General features: G+C 34.0%; 1 protein-coding gene across 5 annotated transcripts in view; it reads right to left on the bottom strand.

Moving 5' to 3' along the window:
- LOC108726330 (glutamate receptor ionotropic, kainate 2) overlaps positions 1–20729 on the bottom strand; it is a 147010-nt gene that overhangs the window by 73971 nt on the left and 52310 nt on the right. For all 5 annotated transcript variants that reach the window (XM_018453828.1, XM_018453830.1, XM_018453829.1 and 2 more), the window contains exon 4: positions 14239–14490. In XM_018453828.1, the coding sequence (XP_018309330.1) occupies positions 14239–14490 (252 nt within the window). The remainder of the gene's footprint in view (positions 1–14238; positions 14491–20729) is intronic.

The following is a 20729-nucleotide window of genomic DNA, read 5'->3' as shown; positions in this document are numbered from 1 at the left end:
AACGAATAACTATAATTATTAATAAATTAGTACTTTGCGCATGGTGTGATAGTAAAAGGGTTTAAAGAGATAATGAAATTGTTGTTGAGTGTTACAGTTTGAATTGAAAATAATAAGTTGAATATGTTTTGCGGTTTGTGGTGTGACTCGTTGCAGTTTAAATTGTGAACACACTGTATACACCAAGAATGGACTTTCATGGGAGTCGTTTGAAACGGCGGTTTTAATTAAAATAGCATTTCGACCGTTTTACTGCTCTTCGTAATTTCGCGGGCAACATGCAAGATAGAGATCGAAAGAGAGAGAAAAAGAGAAAAAACGGTACCTTTTATTAAAATTGACATGGTGAGAAGCCGTAAAGAGAATACGTTGAGAAGGCGTTGTAACAGAGTACGAACATCCATCAAAGTGGAAGGATAATACGTCGTTTACAATTCTACAATGTGAGAGAATTGCACCATTTACAGATTACTAACTAGGGAATTGGCATTGCCTGACTTAACGTACATTGTGTTTAAGGGATACCGAGGAAGACCGTGTTTCTAGAGAGCGAGACGTGACGTGCGGAAATGAGCGCAATGCGACGCAATTTCTCATTGCGATCCGCGTCGCGGTTTTGAACTTAACGGCATAGTATTATCTTGGCTTTCAACGATGAGCATTGAGAAATGTTTCTGTAATGTTTTGCATGTTTACATATAATAAAATTTATATAATAAACGTGTTCCATAATCTCAGGGTTGGGTAAGATAATTTTTTTTTTCTAAGTTAAGTTAAAGTTAACAGCCTTGAAAATTTATCTCAATTAAAATACAAATTAATCCATAATGAAATTAATTGAATTCAAAGTTAAGTTAATAAAAAAAGTAATTGAAAAGGTAAAAATTAAATATGATCCGAACGAACAATAAAAAAAAAAGAAAAAGAAAAAGTTTGATCATTTTATATAATTTTTCGTATTTTTCCTTTCTTACAGTATATTTATTAAAGAATCTGGTTATTTTTGTTTACAAGTAATGATTACACAATATAAAATTACTAAGTTATATACTCATTATCCTCTCGCATTGTGTCTGAGGATTAATTTAAAAAAAAATCAAATTAAAAGTTATTTTATCTTCTTACTTTAGCACTACCCAACCCTGTATAATCTTATATTTTTGTATTTGAAAAGAATGATGATGTACATGGAGAGAAATCATAAGGGATTCATAATCATACGAATATAGTTAAAGATTAATTTATAATACAACTGTATTTTTTTGCATATAACAGCGATTTCAATAAATACATTAATCAGTCGATATGCAACTACCAATACGATTATTTCTAGATATAGTCAGATATGGTCAGACCATTATAAATTGCACGAGTATGATGGTATAGCTATTATATATTAAGTCTTCGAAATAATTGCTGATTTTATAAATTAAAATATGTTCATAAGCCAGCTAAAGTATCTTTTTAAGGCATAAATGAAATATTAAGTATGTAAACATATATACTGCAGCTTTACGTGTTTCGAGTATACAAGTATGAATCAGTTTAGCCATATATACTAGTATACTTCGAATAGAACGCGCCCAATTTGATTTAAACAAATAACTCTTACCTGTAATCGTGTTTTTTGTCAACGCATTATGCATAAGTTGCGGCGTTATTTTGTGGGATATTTTCTGCATAATGTAAATATATATTACATTTACATTGTATTTTTCATATTATTTAAGAATTATACTATTCATACTCTCTAAATCTGAATCAGTGGATAATCACTGATATCAGTGCCAAGATATGCTGGTAATCAGTGAATGAAATGTGAGATCCTTAACCTAGCTAATTTTTATTATGTGATCTACCTTGTTTTAGTGCATAAATTCGATGAATATTTATTTAATTTATGCACTAAAACAAAGTTAATTAGATCACATAATAAAAATTATATGGTATGATTATTCTAACCATATTCTCTTGTAGGTATTGATTATATAGTATGACAATTCTAACCATACTTTCTGAGGGATTGTACTATATAGTATATACAGTAGGATCATACTGTACATATCCAACTAGTAATACGATACAAATACGCTATTGTGACAATTTATATAAATTAGAAAAATTTAGGAATCTCAATCTAAACTGATGGATATTCTACTATGTATTAAGAAAGTTAGGATTATCCATAATTGTATAGTTGCAATATTAATACGGTATGGTAGTGGCTATATTAAGCATATAATATGATTAAATTAACCATATTTATAACTAATACTTCTAATCTTTTCTCTCCGTGTAGGAAACGGAATTTACTTCATATTTTCTGTTCGATTAGACTTTAAAGTATTCATATTTGTTATATTTTCTAGAAGGACTTGGTAACATTTGTTTGACACTCAACTAATCGCGAATTCGTAGAGGGAAGGTGGTAATTATGGCCAGATTATGTAGATATAATGGTCCCTTTTAATTTCTTCGCTATTAGGTGGCGAATTTTAGTGATTACTTATAAAATTATTTGTTCAGTTACCATTATACCATGATGCTAATATGCTAACATGCCAGTATTTTTACTTTCAAGCATTTTGAAACATTTTCAAGGTAGGTTACATTTGAAAATTGAAAAAAAAATATCCCCGCTCTTTTAAATTCAATCGATAATCCTACACAAATAACAAAAATCGTTAATAAAAAGAGTAAAAATAGAGATACCAAATCACTAAGAAAAATAAAGAGCTAAGTATCATCGACGTCACACAAATCATAGGAGAGAGACCTTACCGAGGTAATTGGTTGCACCACTTATATAAGGATTCTGCGAGGCGCGAGATGAGTAAAAAAATTGCAAGCCGAACTAAATGTGGCGGTACTTGACAATGATTTCTCTGAAGGGCTGCAGAAAAAACGTTCGTGTCTATTCCTATGGAAGATAGATTATCATATTGGTTTTTATACACTCTAATGACGACCGCTTACGATTTGTGCTCGAAATGTCGATATGCCTCGACAGTACGAAATATTGCGCTGAGTTGGCAAAAGGAAGCTGTCAACGATTACTTGCCTCCTCCTTTTTCGTTCCTCGCCTCGAGTGGATCGCGCGGTGACAGACGATCGAAATAATTGGATCGCCGGCTGTCTTAAACATGCGCATTTCAAGAGGACTGGCGAATGAATATTGAAGGTGCGAGCGAGCGACGGTAGCTGAAAGATTCGATTTAGAAGTACTTTGAGAAATAGCGCTTTAGAATATAAATGCGTTTTTTCGTAAAAAAGATACTTGATGACGCTTTTAATAATATTCCAAGAAAGTAAGAGGGACAACTTTTCTTGCGGAGTTGCAATTATATTTCGACAAAGAACGAAGAAAATATAGCAAGTTTTTGTGAAGAAGTTTCTTACAAAAAGTTATATAGTTGATTCTTCCAAATTTACTACTATTATATACATGACATTTTAAAGGAAGTTATATCTTAAAAATCTCAAGATTCTTTTTAGATAAAAATTCCATAATGAAAAAAAGCAAAAAAGAAAATATCGATTAATGTACTGTAATATACAGAATTAAATGAATTTTTATTAATGCTTTAATTCTATTCTCAAATTTCCAAATACTACTTTGCTGTAGTAACAATAAAGAATAATAAAGAATAAGACGCTTTTTTATAAATATATTAATTTCAAATTTAATCAGATACAGTTAATATTCTTGAGGCTTCCACGAGTGTTTCATATATGAAAATGCGTTTCGCGGGTTTTCTCTGTGTTCAGATCCATTCTTGGAATGCCAACGTTTCGTGAAGCTTACACTCTACTTTATCAGGGCGAGGAGCAGCCCGATACTGAGCTCCGGGCCGTTCCCTTTATGTTACGCTGCTTGTTGGAATAGTAGAGGGGGAGGAAGAAAAAATTGTGGGTGGAGGGGAGGAGAAGAAGTTGGTCGGTCTTCAGTCAGCATTATCAGAACACAACATCGAAATAGGGCATCAAATAAAGTTTGATAAAACGACCACAATAGCCAACATTACATCATATTTTCCAAGAAAGTATAGAGAAGCCATAGAGATACAAAAACAGCCTAACAATCTAAATAGAGATAATGGCTACAACATAAATAAAATATGGAAGACCATTCTCCCGATTATTGAAGACCGACCGACTTCTTTTCCTCCCCTTCGCCCGCAATGTTCTTCTTCCGCCCTACCATTTCAACAAGCAGCGTAATATAAAGGGAACAGTCTGGAGGAACAGCTCAGTATCAGGTTGCTCCTCGCCCTGATAAAGTGGACTGTAAGGTTCACGAAACGTTGGCATTCCAAGAATGAATCTGGACACGGAGAAAACCCGTGAAACGCATGATTTTCATACAGATACAGTTAAATTTGCAATTCAATCGAATCCAAACAAATACTTTAAATTTTTATTTTTTCACAAAAGTAAAAACAAATAATGAAAATTAAATGATAAAAAACAAAAAACAAATTCGCGTTTGATATTTTTCTAAAATAATTAAATAGTTTTAAAACTGTAGCTGTAGCGTATTGTTGAAAATGTTTTAACAAAAAATATTGAAATACACACTGTGTTAAAATAAAGTCCTTTAAAAATGTTCTATGAAATAAATAATTGAAGAGAAAAAATTGAAGATATCTGTTTAGTTATTCGATAACGATATTTTAATGAAAATATACAAATACGCGGTTTTAAACCTGCGAATGATTTCATTCGCAAGTATATTCTTTCATTAGCATGTAACTTGTATATCATTTTTTCTTCTTGCTATATATGACCGTTCTCAATAAAATAAAATGGAATGTAACAAGCATTTTTTTCGCGTATAGTTACATTTTACAACAACGATATTCTCCCTAATTCATATCACTCATTAGCGACAAGCTTCTTTCAAAATGATGTTGTACGAGATGAACTTTTATTAACAATGTCAAGAATTGTGAAGAGGCTTGTTTTCGAAAGATTTGCTCGTCCCATCGGGACCGGTCAGTCGTTCGTGCGGAAAGACGACATACCCAGAAACTTCGGCGATCGCCGAGTTATACGAAAAGTTCATGAAGACTTTCGTTGCGTCTGGGAACGAATTCCCACTCTTGCGATCCTCCATCGCCATGGTTTAGCTATCGTGTAAAACATACGCGCTTGACTGGACACGTTATATGGGACCGGATTAGTCATAAAATTCTCATTATGACAAGGGGAAATTCTTGCTCATGTACGCAAGAATGCACCACGCGGTGGGATATTCACGGAGAGATCTCCACAAAATATGATAGTGACCGTGTGTAATTTTCACGAATGCACCGCTCACACACTCCTTGCGTATTCTTTGAACTTTCTCGTAATTACCGTAGTATTACGCTCAGATTCTGTGAAGAATTTCGCCAGAGTTTGTGTTTAGAAGCAAAACCATTTAGAACACGTGACTGTGAAATTAGAGAGGAGCAAGTCTGCTTAACGAAATTTGAAAATACGTGAGAGAAATTACTGATCTCTTAATAATATTCAAGATATGTGAGGGAAATGAACTGGAAATAAGAATCACTCAGCTACCTTATTTAGAATATGTGACTGAAATAATTGACGGTTGATCACATGTTTAAAGTATTCGAAGTATAGATTGCCTTTTTAAAATTTGTGACAAAAATGATAATAATTAACATAAACAGAAGAGAATCAAAACATCAGACTCTGGAAGAAATAATATTTGCATTATATACTACGCTGTATTTATTACATTATTTTATGCTAATAAATCTATAGGATAATGACATCACATTGCATCTTATGCACAATTTTGTATAAAAATAAATTTTGTAAGATACGCATAGACATATCGAAGATTTTTTTTGGGATCAAAGAGATTATCAATTCTATTATCACAAACAATAAATCTTGTGTTAATAAATTGTTTCTTTAAATACATACCTATATATTTTAGAGTTTAAAATGTCTCCTTCTTGTTTTTTATTTTAAATAGGACAAATATTAGATTTAAACTCTTTCTCTGGATATACCCATAAATATACGATCTATAATGACGTTTAATAGAAAAACAAATTTTATATTTCATATCGCTCAATTTTTTTTATATTTTTAAGTTAAAAAATATTTAAGGATCACATTCGGCATTCAATATGGATATTCGTAGGGAAGATAAGCACAAGGTACTTGAAGTTTTCCATCGTACAGGTCTTGCAGATCCTCAGAATACTGCTGGTCTGTCACTTTCAGAGGTTATAAAAATACAAGGCCACATCGCCTGGTTTTGACGGATCTCACGTAAAAAGGATTTGACATTTCATGCTTGAACTAGCGAACTTTACGAGGCGAGCGTACTACAGAATAAGAAGAAAATATCTAGGCAGAATATCGCAGATAAAATGTCGAAAATAAGAAATATATGTATGCATATGACATAAAAACTTCGTACTTTTATTTAAAAAACAGTGTGCATTAAAAATGTTGATACTATTGTTTTGCAAAACTGTCACTGTTTTTGAAGTTATAAAAATGTATATTCTGTACATTTTATATTTTAAGTTTCATGATATATCCGTGATATTCGGTGAAATTTGCGAGATGCAAAAATTTCCCAATAAAAATGTCGGCTCTGCTGTAAAGAAAAATGGAAATACGCAAGTCGTTCTCTTGTGTTTTTTTTTTTTCACTATTCTGCATCGAAAAATGCAGGGTCGTGAGTTCAGCGGGACGATTCGTACTTCCGGCAGCGATTCTATTATTCTAAAGGGTTTCGTAAGGAATGCGGATGGTAAAGGAACGACGAAGGTGCAAGGGAAAGAAGTGTAACGTAAGACGGAAGGGATGTGGAGATGGTTGTTCGATGGAGTCTTGGAAGTTCCACAATGGACTGTGATGGGCCAGGTTGAAGGTTCATTGGCGATTCTCGGGACGTAAGGACACGGAATCAGGTTGGCGGGAGTACGAAGCGGGAGCTCGAAACCGTTTCGGCCACTCGACGTGCTTCTTTTTCTTCAGGTGAAGAAAAAGCGAAAAGTACCATCACCTCGCGGTGAATTTCTCGCCCTTTGGTACTTATCTCGGGATGAATGAAGGTTGATCTTATTATATCGCGGATTGAAAAACCGACGCCGAATTAACTGGTGAAACATTAATCCGCGTGGGGCGGTTTCACTTCACATAACTTCGATGAACTCTAGATGTAATTACGACGTCGGGAATCTCGCTGCCGACTTTTCGTTGAATAATGTCTGACGAGCTGGAGCACGTAACTCACTTCATATAAAGACGAGCGCGCGTGGAAGAATTTTCGCTTAATATCGCATCGCGTATTATTCGCACGATATTACGTCGTTATTTCAATCAGAAAACTCTTTCTCAGCGTGGCTGACTTAGTGTTATATTATTGCTATTTTTGCTGTGTAATTTAACGCTTAATAAGGTACCTGAGCCGAATAAGGCCCAAGTATTAAATAAGGCCCACTTTCAAATTTATTACATTAAAACTCGTTTTATGCCTGTACTATATGCTTAAAAGATGTATCATAGAAAGTAGATAAAAAAGGATTAAAGAATTGGTAATCGATAGCAACATGTTTGTTTAACACAACAAAAACATGTGTGTATGAGGCTAGTATGAGCCATTTTTATAACAATCTGCTGCAAAATTTACCAGTATAAAATGTTTCATAATTTATTATAATTCATTATAATGTTATTCAATAATATCATTTTTAGACCGCGTATGTGAGAGATACAACCGATAAATAAGAGCCATATACGGTCGAAGCTAGATCTTAAAATGCTTTAAATAAATCAATCTTGAATCACTAAATATGTACTTGACATATATACCACAATTGTAGTCTAACGAACTGTGCACCGAAATATATCCCCATAAATAGAATATTTAAAAAATAAAATAAATTAGGTGGGCCTTATTCGGCTCAGGTACCTTATAGTTGTTTGATCATTTAAATAATGTAACGTAAGAATGGCATAATCATTTAAATAATGTAACGTTGGAAAAGCGATGATACTTCTCGCTGCATCCATTAGCTCAACTCTAAGTTCGAATGTTATTTACTTAAAATAAAATATTTTGTTGCATAAAGTTATTATAAGTCAAATTATTTATTTTTTGTTTTTTGCAGTTGGTTTCAGGTTGTATTTAAAAATTTTTAATATTAGCTGATATTGGTTTTTTTTAACTGATTTTTTAACTGAGCTGATATTATATGTACAGCCAAAACATTTCTAAAGCTAGTTTACTAGTTACTTTATTGTTTTTTTTTCTTAAATTGAAAATTGTAAGATTTACTCAAAAATATTATAGCATCAATCATCAACACACATTTGTTTTGACCGAATATGGCCTTTTCGCTCATATGTGCATTTTTTCATCTATAAATAAGAGGAAAAAGTTTCATGTTACTATTTTCATCCATTTTCTACATTGATAAAAAATGCATATACCAGAGAGTCGGATCCAATCTCCCCGGATACATTCTGAAAAATACCTTCCCATTAAAAATAGATTCACGCCAGGTAATGATTCTAAGTGACATAGGTGCGACGTTGGTAAGTCGTCTACCGTATATCGGGTGCAAAACTAGACATCTCGCGCAGTCACAATTCCGTTAATCACAGTTTCGCCATTAACATCGCGCATATCTGTATACGCGAGGAACTTGGCGTTAATATTACAGCCACGGACACAGGACTTCATTGTAAAGTCTATTCTGCGAGAGAGTTATGCGGAGCGCGTTTATTGTACGGCGGAAGGTTTCTAATGCGGCGGCTTGATTTTGCTCGTTCTGCGTTAATGCGCGATATCTCCTCATGCGCGAGCGGAAGCGAAACTCAATTAGATTCGTGGATAAATGCCGCCCTTGCAGTCGGAAGAACGACGATGTTCGTGCCGATGCTTCAGACACGTGTCAATGGAGCGATTAAACATTAAACATTAATTGTATGAACCAATAACATTCTTATAGTCATTGACGTCTCGGAACAAGAAACTAGAAGCGTTAGGGAATTCTCTCATACGTTGAAATATTACGATATTCTTTGTACGTGTTCTATTCGAAATTCCATTTTCGTTTGAAATTGCAGACGAGGCGAAGATGTTTGAACTTTTTGAGAAAACTCTGAATTGACATTCCGCGGCGGTCTAAAGGCATACAGGGAATAACGATTATGGAATTCTTCAGGCACCAATAATCCTTTGGCATAGGAGAGAGAGAGAGAAAGAGAGAGAGCGCATTCGAAGCATCCGCAATACTATAAAATAGAATTAAATAAAAAGTTAAATGTGTTACATAATTCTTTTATTTAATTAGGCGTGCAATTAGTATTCATTGAATTCGCACATTTGAATTAAATTACAAAGCGAAAAGCAAGAAACGCATCCGTCGCTTGATTAGATAGAATGCAACGATTCGAGAAACGCGCAAAGTAGATAGCGGGTTGTTACTGGTTGAGAAAGTTTCCGCGGGAACTCCACGAGACGGAAAACGAGTAAAGTAATCGTGAATCGATACCAGCGGCTCTCTAAACTACTCGAAAGTTGAAAGAGATCTAATGCTACGCTGTCTGGCTCCTAAGATAGCCGTGGAACTAGCGACAGCACTTGCTCGTCGATTGAATGAGTCAATTTCGTAAACTGCCTAATGTCTATCTCTTACCATCAAAGATAACTAAGTGATTTTGGGAGTTGAATAACCAAACTTTTGCAATCCATTAATCTTTTTCTATTCACGTGATACAACATCTAGGATACAGGTTACGGCTAATCCGCCATTTTTTTTTACAATAATATAATAGAATGGCTGACTCGAGAGCTTTTCGGGTAAAGTTGTAAGATCGACACTGAGCCACTCAAACGACATGTCACACCGCATCTCCGCGATGATGTTCGATTTCATCGATAAGACGAAATTCCGCTGAACGAATCGCAGGCTCTTAACGGTAAACATGCTTGAGACGTGTACGATTTCACCGAGCCGAATCCCTTACACCTCGCGGGTACATAGCACGCCGGAATTGAAAGTGTAGGAAACACGGAGATCCCGGAGTCCCAGTAAATCTCTCGAGGAATTCACGTTGGCTCTGGCAAGAGGCGAGATGCGCAAGGGGGTTGGACGAGATAGCGGGGAACCGGCAGGGGGTCAGGGGCGTTCTAATCGGCTTGTACGTGTACTTCCCTCACAAATAGCTAAGCTCGTTGTGGAAGGCGGTTAAGCTCGGGAGATGTTTTCATCAAAGGTGGTTAAATTCCAGGAAAATCCCCCAGAGAGACGCGAAAATGAAATTATCGATGAGGCAGCAAAGTTGGATAGAAAAACTTAAGATGTTACCGCTCCATTGGTGAACGTGTTAGTCTATCGATGATGTCATTTCATTTCACTTTGTCACGCGCATAACATGTTTCATTCGATTGCGTATAACATCGCTTTTAATCGTCTTGTATAATCGAATGCTATTATGGGAAATTGAGCCATGTGTAACGTATGTTACATGTCCAATTGATTTTATTATCAATTTCAATGTCTGTTGACGTTATTGAATAGATGGATCATAGCATACTAATTTTCTTCAAAGGTTTAATAATTATGTTATATACATATAGTTGAATTTATGGTAGATAAATTGACTAGCGCTCTCTCTCTCTCTCTCTCTCTCTCTCTGTGTCTCTCTCTCCGAAATAATACCAATAACGTTTCACTCACTATTGTTGACATGGCAAATCACAATCACGCAGGATATAAAATTCTAACATATTTAATAAAACATAACTTAAAAATTGTTTAATTTTTATTAAACTTTGTTTAATTTTTATTAATTATTATCTGTTAATTATTGTCTACACACACACACACACACACACACACACACACACACACACACATCTATTATGATCAATTTTCAATGCCTACAGATTGTTTCATCAATTATTTTAATTTACTAATGTTATAAAAAATCTTTGTATTAAATAAAAATAATTTCTTATTGGTCACCAATTGATTTTGTTCACGTCTTTTCTGCTACTTGACGACCAAGGGTAGTATTCAAGAAGAATATTGTGTACAAAAATGTACGAAAATACTATAGTTACATTATGTACTCGTATATTACAGATTTCCTTATATTTTTCGAGAATAAGACCCCAGATGTATCAATAATCGCAGTGATTTGTTTCGTGGTAAAATTACGAGCAACTACGATTTATAAAAAACTACCTGCGAAGAAGAAACATAAGATATCTCTTACAACATGACAAATGTCTGCAGATGGTGGATTTTGGCAACAATCTTGCAGGTCACGTAGCAAACCGTCACAGTAGTAAACCGCGATGACGACCCACGTACCATGATAATCAGTCATGGAAATACTCCAGCGTTGCGAAATGCACGTTTATGTCATGTGATTCTTCTCACGTTATTGGTATTGTTCCTAATTCAACGTAATTGTCTTTATCCGGAGAATCGCTGTCTACTGATCACTCATCACTCGCTTGTTATTTTCGACAATTAGAGATTTATTTATTTAAACGTATAGTCGTTCCCCTTTAAATAACACTGTTCAACATGCAAATTCCTTTCAAAATGTTATAGTACAAATTTCGGAATTTTTTCGTGTTGAACGATCTCATTGGCGGAATTTGTGTATAGCATGTCAGATTTTTTAGTATTATAAATTGAGATAAAATGACGTTTTTGGTCATTTTCTACATTTATTTTACGATAAAACAAAAATTTATTTCTAAATAAAATAACTACTCCAGTGTTTAATATTACACACCAATTTACTAAAAAAATCCAGATGTGCTATGCAAAATTTAACGATGGCATTGTGTTTAACACGAAAAATTTTCAGAGTACATACTATGATACTTTGAAGATAAAAAAGAATGTTTTTTGTTGAATTGTGTAATTATAAAAAGTCTAAAATTCGAACAGTTATAACTTGATTGAAATAAAACGTACAGTCATACGAACTAAAATTTATTTGAAAGCTCTTGAATTGTAACTTTTAGACTTTATTTAGAAACAAAGTTTTAGTTTGCTGTACAAAATGTTTAAAATGATAAAAACGCTATTTTTGGCACATTTATCTTAAAATCCTGACATGCTACACAAATTCTAATAGCATCGTGTTTAACACGAAAAATCTTTGAGATATAATATATACTACGGCACTTCGGAGAAAAAAAAGTTCAACTTTTTGTCGAACAATATAATTAATGCATCTTTGTTGGCGCATTTTCGATGCATACAGAAATACGGGAGCGCGTTGAAAATATCGATCTCGCGACTGCAATTTATGTCTGAAACTTGGAAAGAAATTCAGAATATAAGAAGAAAGAACGAGATATACATGAATGTTAGAAAATACTTGTCCTAGTTTTAAGAATATACAATATTTTGTTAATTATATAATTTATTTTAAAATAATGACATTTAACCTTTAAACCGTACACCTCCCTTGAGCACCTACTAATGATACACAGATGCGAATTGGGATTAAACATTTTTAATTGCAAGGGTGTCTTGAGGATTAAAACAATAATTTCGTTAAAACCGCATTCTTTTCAGAGGTATAATTTTCTCACAAATCCAATGGTATCACTTAAATTTAATGAAAAAGCATATTTAACGTAGAGTGGATAAGCTGTGGCAACTGTTCATGCGCAACGGTCAGCAAATTGAAAATTTTCGTGGTGCGAATTCTCACCAATATACGGTTTGAAGATTAATACTTCTCGGAGAGTTCATGTTCGCGGTAGCATCCGAAATTGGAAAAGCAACTTTAAAATGAAGAATTCTCAAGAACATCTTAATCTGCCACCGTGTATGTCTTAAAATATCTCAATCAATAAATTGGACGTCATTGCAATGTCTTCGAACTATTTAAATGGATCCATTATGCGAATTAATTAATTAAATATATGGAATTGACTTGCCGAAGTGAAAGGCTGTCCTTTTTTGGAAAAAGATGGGCTCAATGTGAGTTTCAATCCGAGTTCATCCCTGCTAGGATCTTTCAAATCATCCATTGCTACTAACTTTGTACTCTTTTCTCAAACTTACTGGTAAAGTATAATTCTACGCGAAAGCACATCAAGAGAAAATCGCTTTGACATGTTGCCCATACATACGCAAATTCTTATAAAAGATGGCTGTACATGTTTAGTTCAGATTTCAAAGAACTTTAAAATCAGTTTTGTGCCAAAGAAAACTTAACTTGAACATTCGAATTTCGTTCAAGGTGTAATACCCATCTGCAATATTTTTAATGCAAAGACTAGCAGAGGCTGCGTAAAATCTCTTTGTACTCTTTAAAGAGAGAATATCTCCTATTTAATTTATCTCGGATTTTGATAGAATGAGTGCACCAATTCGCAATCAAAACATTCAAAGACATTTGAGAGATGACAATAAAATTTTCATTTAATCAGTTAAGTAGTCACGAATTCGTTGGATCCGACGACGAAGTTATGAATATTCATTTTCTGCGTAAAAGGAAAATGTGCTCTCGGCAAATTTGAAAAAGTACGCATTATTTCTTTCCCATTCTCATGCCAAAGAAATGAGAATCCTATGTCGTTTTCATTTATTTATAGCCAAAAACGCACAGCGCCATTAGCGAGATCCTACGTTACAATAGCGCGCGTTAAATGTTCCGAGAAGTTTTAGTAGACGTAAAACGAATTTTGACAAATGTTCTGCATGCCAATAAGCATTGAAAAATTAGACTAAGCCGTTTTGTTTCCAAATTTTTCACGCAATGTTCCGTTGTGTAAAAGTAATTACGATATTAAGTTACGAAACATCATTGAGCTGACGCAGCTACTATTTGTAACGAAAAGAAGCAACAAAATAATGAGAATAAACTTTAAAAAAGGAAAATTAAACGATAAATTTTCATTTAAGTATGTTAAGGATAATATATATATTTTCAAAACAATGAAAAGGAACTAATAAAAAGTTATGAACAAATTAACACATTTATATTACTTTGTTATTGGCTGCAGCAAAGAAAGCAACTGTTGTAAAATTCTTTAATATCGTTGATTTATACATTTAGATTCAGTGAGGAACTAAAAGTAACACCAATCATATTAAAGAATTTTACAACAGTTGCAAAGCTGCTTTCTTTGTTGAATGCAACCTTAGTAAACACACAAATCAATACTAGTATTATTATTACTGGAAAATAGTACGTGTTAAATTTATTATAACTTACCATGGTCGTCTTCGTAGATGATCACCACCTTGGTCCAATTGAAGAACTCCATGATGTCCTGATAAGCGGCATTGAGCAGACTTTGTGCGGGATAAAGATTAATGCTGAACTCTTTCGCTTCCGTCTCCAGGTCCAGCCTGGCCTCGAGATGTGGAATGTCGAGGGCGTCGCAGATACTGTGAATATGTTGACCCAGGATCGGATCCGAAGGTCCGAAGACCGCCTGGACACCGTGCTTAACTTGCTGGCACGCTGCAACAAAAAGTGACATGCGCGTTTTAGCACGAATAGCTTTTTTGGCAAATTTGTTTGAGCAAGCAAGATGGTAACAACTTGGCAACAATCTTGATTCGAGTATAACTTGGCAACTCTGCGTCCACAATTTACGAGCAATAATTCAAGCGGATACTCTCGCAATGGATTTTCGAAGCGTTGATTTTAATTATCCGGAGAAAAATCGCGAGTGTAATGCTGCTATTAGTTTAATCAAGTTTTTCCTTCCTTTACGTAATTAATGTTTCTCCATCCAATCTCCCGTTCTCGCGACGAGAGAGAAGAAAGCGATTAACTCGAAATTACGAGTTTTCCCCGTACCGTTAATACCGACATAATGATGCCGTGTCACGGTCGATAATCCACCCCAGAGCATGGCCAAGAAAACCACCGTAAACTGAGGGTAACGCCGCATTAACGCTACATTACACGTAGGACACGATCGTACTATTCGCCCTTCTCTTACGCCACTTTGAGACTATTGCGCGAGCATAAGGGTCAGTTGCTGTACGTAGAGAATGACCAAACCTGGAACGTACTGGCACACCCAACGGGTTATCTCGTGTAAGTTCTGAGTGTTGCCGCACGTCCGGCCAACGTTAGACAACCGACCGACCCGGAGTTACTCGGGCATCGTTTCACCCGTCCACAGGAACATGCCTGCACGCTGCCACTGTCGCCAAGTTAATTTACGTTGTCGCACGCGGACAGAAATCGATTTTCGGAGCGTGCTGTACTTCGAAGTTACAGCGTCTGGGCAACAACAAGACAACGTTAGTTAGATCAAGTGCCACGAATAGCGAATCTCGGTAAACGTGAGCGCTATCGCACTTCCAGATTGCTCACGAGTTACGGCGCGTAGTGCAGCGTGACGATTGTCGCGTGAGAAGCTGCAAGGAATTGCGAAGCAGATAGAACGGATATGCGCAATCAACGTAACCGCGTAAATGCTGAAAGCGCTTGCCAAGTATCCTGTTGTATATCGTTGGAATAAAATCTGCAAAATCGTGTAAACATTTAACTACCAAAAATTTTTATTAGTACAAGGTGACAAAAAAGTTTTCTCCCAAAACGTTGTGTCTATCAAATCATTAGTAACGTATATAATATTTACAAAAAAAGACAAAATTTGGAGTGTGTTAGTTATGTTTTATTAAATACCAGAAATAATAATAAACTAACCAAATAACAAGCTGATGTCATTTATTATCACGATGTTAAAATAACATCGTTATTTTAACAGAATATTTGATCAAAATAATATCAGTTCGTTACTTGAGTAACGATTTGATGAACACACAAAACTTTGTGGTAAAATTTTTTTATCTTGTAGAGTAATGCATTGATGATAAATAAATGCTTAGGTTTACAGAAGCCATTAGCAATATAGATATGGAAAAGCTTCTTTCGGGTTTCAAAAATGCTGGGTCTTTTCATGACGGATGATTAAGCCGTCCCGTCCAGTTATCTCCGATTATCACAAGAGAACAGCGGAAAAGATCAACGAGAAACTGGAAGCCAGCGAGTAATGGCTTCTTGTGCAGTGAGATAATGGGTTTTCGAGGTTCCATTATCATTCCACGTTACGGCGGTGATATCGCCGTCATTATACGCGGATTACAACAATCCGGATGGTGCCTTTCTTTACAGTATACCGTGTATTTCTAATGACATGACCAGTAATACAGAGCTGCGAAGAAAATACCGAACAATTAAAATAAAATTTAATATGGATAGTAATATTCCATTGCGCTTTGATGTCAAATTTATCATTTTGATCCGATTTGATCGGAAAAGTATTCGCATTTCACGAAAGATATATATATCTGTAAAATAATTTTTTCATCACTTCAGTGTAAGATCTTAATAAATAGTTCGATCGCGGAAACATACGTAATTACATTATGCTTATTTAAAGACAAGCATAATGTAATTACGAAGCTTCTAAGAACTACAAACTTATCGAAAAAGAAATGTTTTTTTTTTGTTTATATATGTATGAACTTATATACGAATTTATTTAATTTGTATAGCATGTTCAATAATTAATTTAACATTTACGGCATTTCTGGTCTATATATTTTCAATTGCATTGCTTCAATCTGTTCGGCATTAAATTTGCAGATTATTAAGCCATAGCAAGCACGCAAAGGTAAATGGTTAAGGCTAAAATAAACTTTCAGTCGATTCGTACTGGCGCTCAAAGGGCAAAGCGTGGAAAAATCAAGTTGGCTGTAAACGAGTCTCTCTCGGAAGTAAACGAGGTTTAATTCGTTGCTTAATAGGATGATCGTTAGACTCGAGAAACGTGCCTTCTCTCCCTCTCTTTATATATATGTGTGTGTGTGTGTGTACACACACACACTAAATTTCTTGCAGTGAAATGATTAAAAGAATAGATGCAATCGAATGAACGATAGAGTTCGACTTATTATAACGCACATTGTATTGAAAATTATTATGAAGAGGAATGCAAAGTATTTAAAAAAAAGTGTATACACACACACACTCTCTCTCTCTCTCCTCTCTCTCTTTCTAAATTCCTTATAGTGTCACTCCAATCTCACTCCTCTCAAATCTCACTCCAAGAGAGCGAAAATACAACCACCCTTGAAAACAAGTGAAAATATTTTATTTCTTGAAAAAGAATGACAATTTTCACTCTTTTGGAGTGAGATTTGAGAGGAGTGAGATTGGAGTGACACTATAAGGAATTTAGAAAGAGAGAGAGGAGAGAGAGAGAGAGAGTGTGTGTGTGTGTATACACTTTTTTTTAAATACTTTGCATTCCTCTTCATAATAATTTTCAATACAATGTGCGTTATAATAAGTCGAACTCTATCGTTCATTCGATTGCATTTATTCTTTTAATCATGCGTATTTAGTATGATGTTTTTTTTTATAAATATTCGTTTCCACTTTTAATTATTTTATCCTGGCAAGAGAACGGTTGAATCGAGCGGGCAGTTGCACCAAGTAGAAATAAAATACACGCTATAAGATTAGAAGTAATAAGAGTACACGGAAAGATTGTAGCGATAAAAATGGAATATAAGAACCGAAAAGATCTCTTGATCGTTAGCGCAGAACAAATGCGTTCCCTGACTACAGAAGGTGTTCTAGTAGATATTCTTTCAACCACAAATTCTTCTTTGACTACTTGGGATCGATATATTTTCAGTAAAAAAATTCTTTTCTCTAATATTAAGCTTTCAAAAAACGGAGTTATTCAATGAAATCTTTAACAAATTGAATTTAACCTGATTCGATTAATTACCAGACTAAAGAATATTCTCTCTCCCTCTCTCTCTTTCTCTCTCTCTCTCTCTCTCTCTCTCTCTCTCTCTCTCTCTCTCTAAAGAATATTATTTTTTAATATCCGTTGATTTTTTTCAATCTAGCAGCAGTGTTTCACTAAGAAGAAAGGAAGGAAAAACGTCGAACTTAGCGGCATGACGGAAATAGAGATCAGAGCAGATGGGACAGAAAGCGGAAAGTAAAGGGACGTCAGTGGGTAGCTGAATAGCGAGGAAATAAAATGCACGTCGAAAAATGGAAGCAGACAACTACTGTAGGCAGAAAGGACGTAATGTTGAATATGATGTTGGAATATCAAAACCAAAGAGATGGATAAGAAATAATATGATACTCGATCCATCAGCTATCCTTCCATGTTTTTTTTATTATACTTTATTTCCTTTCAATATTGACGTCTGTATTGTGTTTTGTAAAAAAATAACAATTCACAATGTCAGTTTGCAAATAATAATATAACTGCTCAGTTTTAATATCAATCTCCACTAGTCCGTCTTTTTCCCATATGTATGTGACGTTGTAACGGAAAAACATTTTATAATATCAATAAACTTTTTATCGGGAAACAATCATTTTAAAAGCATCGCCGATATTATGTAACGCTCTCCACTATATAGAAAATCGATATATCATAATTCATATAAAGAGTTTGAGAATTTCCGTAGATTTTGTTACCCGTATATTTCTACAATTAAATTAGCGGAAAATTTTCAATTTTCCAAGTAAATTAACTGTGCAATTGTGCTGTTTTCTTAAATTGTTATTAAATAGAAACGAATTGTACGTATATTTGTGAGAGAAACAATGCCTAAAAGAACGAACGAGCTACATTATGTCGTACATAATCTACTGCGGAATGAACATTGTTTCGGTACATGTATAGTCATTCGAACGGAAATATCGAACTTGTTGAGCGAATATATCACACTCGACGTTCCACCGCCAAAAAAAAATTGTTTCCGTACGCACACATAGAATTTCTTGTATCGTTTACAGCGCACACACATACGCCAAAATGAATATTCCTCACACGATGCACACCGCGCGATCGATGGACGATCGGCAAAACGATATATATAAGTTTGACATTTTATTACCTTCGTGTTCGATGTCCTACACAGAACTTCGAGTGCCAAGAGGCACTCGAAAGATATAAACCGGGACAGGAAAAAGCGACGATATTTTCAACATTATTTGCCCGCTCCGAATGGAGCAATAATCGCAATTTTCAACGTTTCGCGACGCTCGAGTATTTACCACTTCTATGATTACTTTTGGTATAAAATGGCAAACAATGGCATCATCCGCGCATTATTTAAAAAAAAAAAAATAAAGGAAATGTATTTTTTTCCGCTAAAATATACAAAAACACTTCCCTTCAAAACGGGCATATTTTGTACAAATTGAGTTATGAAAGAATTTGCTGTTGAGTTATAAATTCTAGATGAAAAAAGTACTCTCGATTCCACCTATTGTAAAACACGGTTCTTTTTACTACACTTTCAAAATAATTGAAAAGTACATTATTTCAAAAACAAAACGGATGTGCTTGTAATGAAAAACTGTCAACATTTTAAAATATTATTAAAAATATAAAAATTTCATAGAAAGTTCTATTATTACATTTGAGTATTTACGTAAAATTTGCCCAATTCTCTTATTAATGTAAAGTTATCTAATTTATTTATTTGCCTTGATTCTTATATAAAATCACGTTTTATTATACTTATTTGTAAATTTTAAGGAAGTAGCGTTATAAATTAAATTAAATTTTTTATGTATACTAATAAAACTTTAATAAATATTCATCCAAAAGTTTATCTGCATTCATATATTTGCACGTTTAAAAGTTATTTATCTAAAATTACAGTAAAATATAATCGTTGCGCTGCGTTACAATCTAAATTATTTGTTGTTTTGTTTTTATTTTAGATTGTCTATTAATGACCAAATGTTTTTAGCTAATATTAGCTTTTTTGATTAATTTTTTTTAGCTGACACTGTTAGCTAATATTGCATAGCTAAAATTTTCTTAAGTAAATATCGCATCAAACAATTGTTACAAATATCCTTTTTCAAAAGTTAAATTTTTACAAGAATATTTTAAATGTTCTAAAAAAACATTTTAGACATTTTTGTTTCTTCTTGAAAAAACTCTTCAATCAAACTATTTGATGTTTATATGAATGTATACAAGCTTAATGTAATGTAAATATACTGGATATTCTGTATTGATTGATTGCATTTCTGCTTTCGAACGAAATAAACGTAATTTGTTCAGATCATGATGGATCTCGCCGCAGAATTTCGAAATTTTATTCGACACTTTTCACAGCAATGTAGCCCACGGCTTTTGTCACTGATGAGCAAAAAATCATCTAACGGCAACCCCGGGAATAAACGCAATTTCGCATTCACCGGAATGTACATCGCGAAAAAGTTATCCTCTCTGAAAAATTCATCTATAGTAAGAGGTCTGGTGATATTATTTTGCATATATTGCTTGTTATTACACGTGAATAATCCATGGTCACGTTCAATTTCATTTATATAAATGCTTTGTATAAAAAAAAATTATTTCTCAATACTTTTAACCGACTTTTCCGTGTTACATCGTAATGAACGTAAGTTATATTAATTTATGTACTTGCATGTAACGATATTAACTGAAACACTACGGTGGGAAAATTTTCACCCATGTGCTAATTCAAGTTTAGTACAGTTTTTGCTATTAAAATTTTATTTAAATAAGATTAATAGGATTGTTCAACATTAAAGTACTTTTTAAAAAATAATGTTAGTTTAGTTATTCTATATCTTGTAATGTATAAAGTAAACATTAAAAAATGTTTAAAAAAATTCTTAATTATGTGGGTAAATTTTCACCTAGAATAGTGTTAATG

This window comes from Mycetomoellerius zeteki, unplaced genomic scaffold (genome assembly GCF_001594055.1).
Source record: "Mycetomoellerius zeteki isolate Tzet28-1 unplaced genomic scaffold, Tzet1.0 scaffold41, whole genome shotgun sequence".
Lineage (NCBI taxonomy): Eukaryota > Metazoa > Arthropoda > Insecta > Hymenoptera > Formicidae > Mycetomoellerius > Mycetomoellerius zeteki.
Note: the sequence above shows the minus strand (reverse complement) of the source record. Positions and strands in the feature narration are given on the sequence as shown.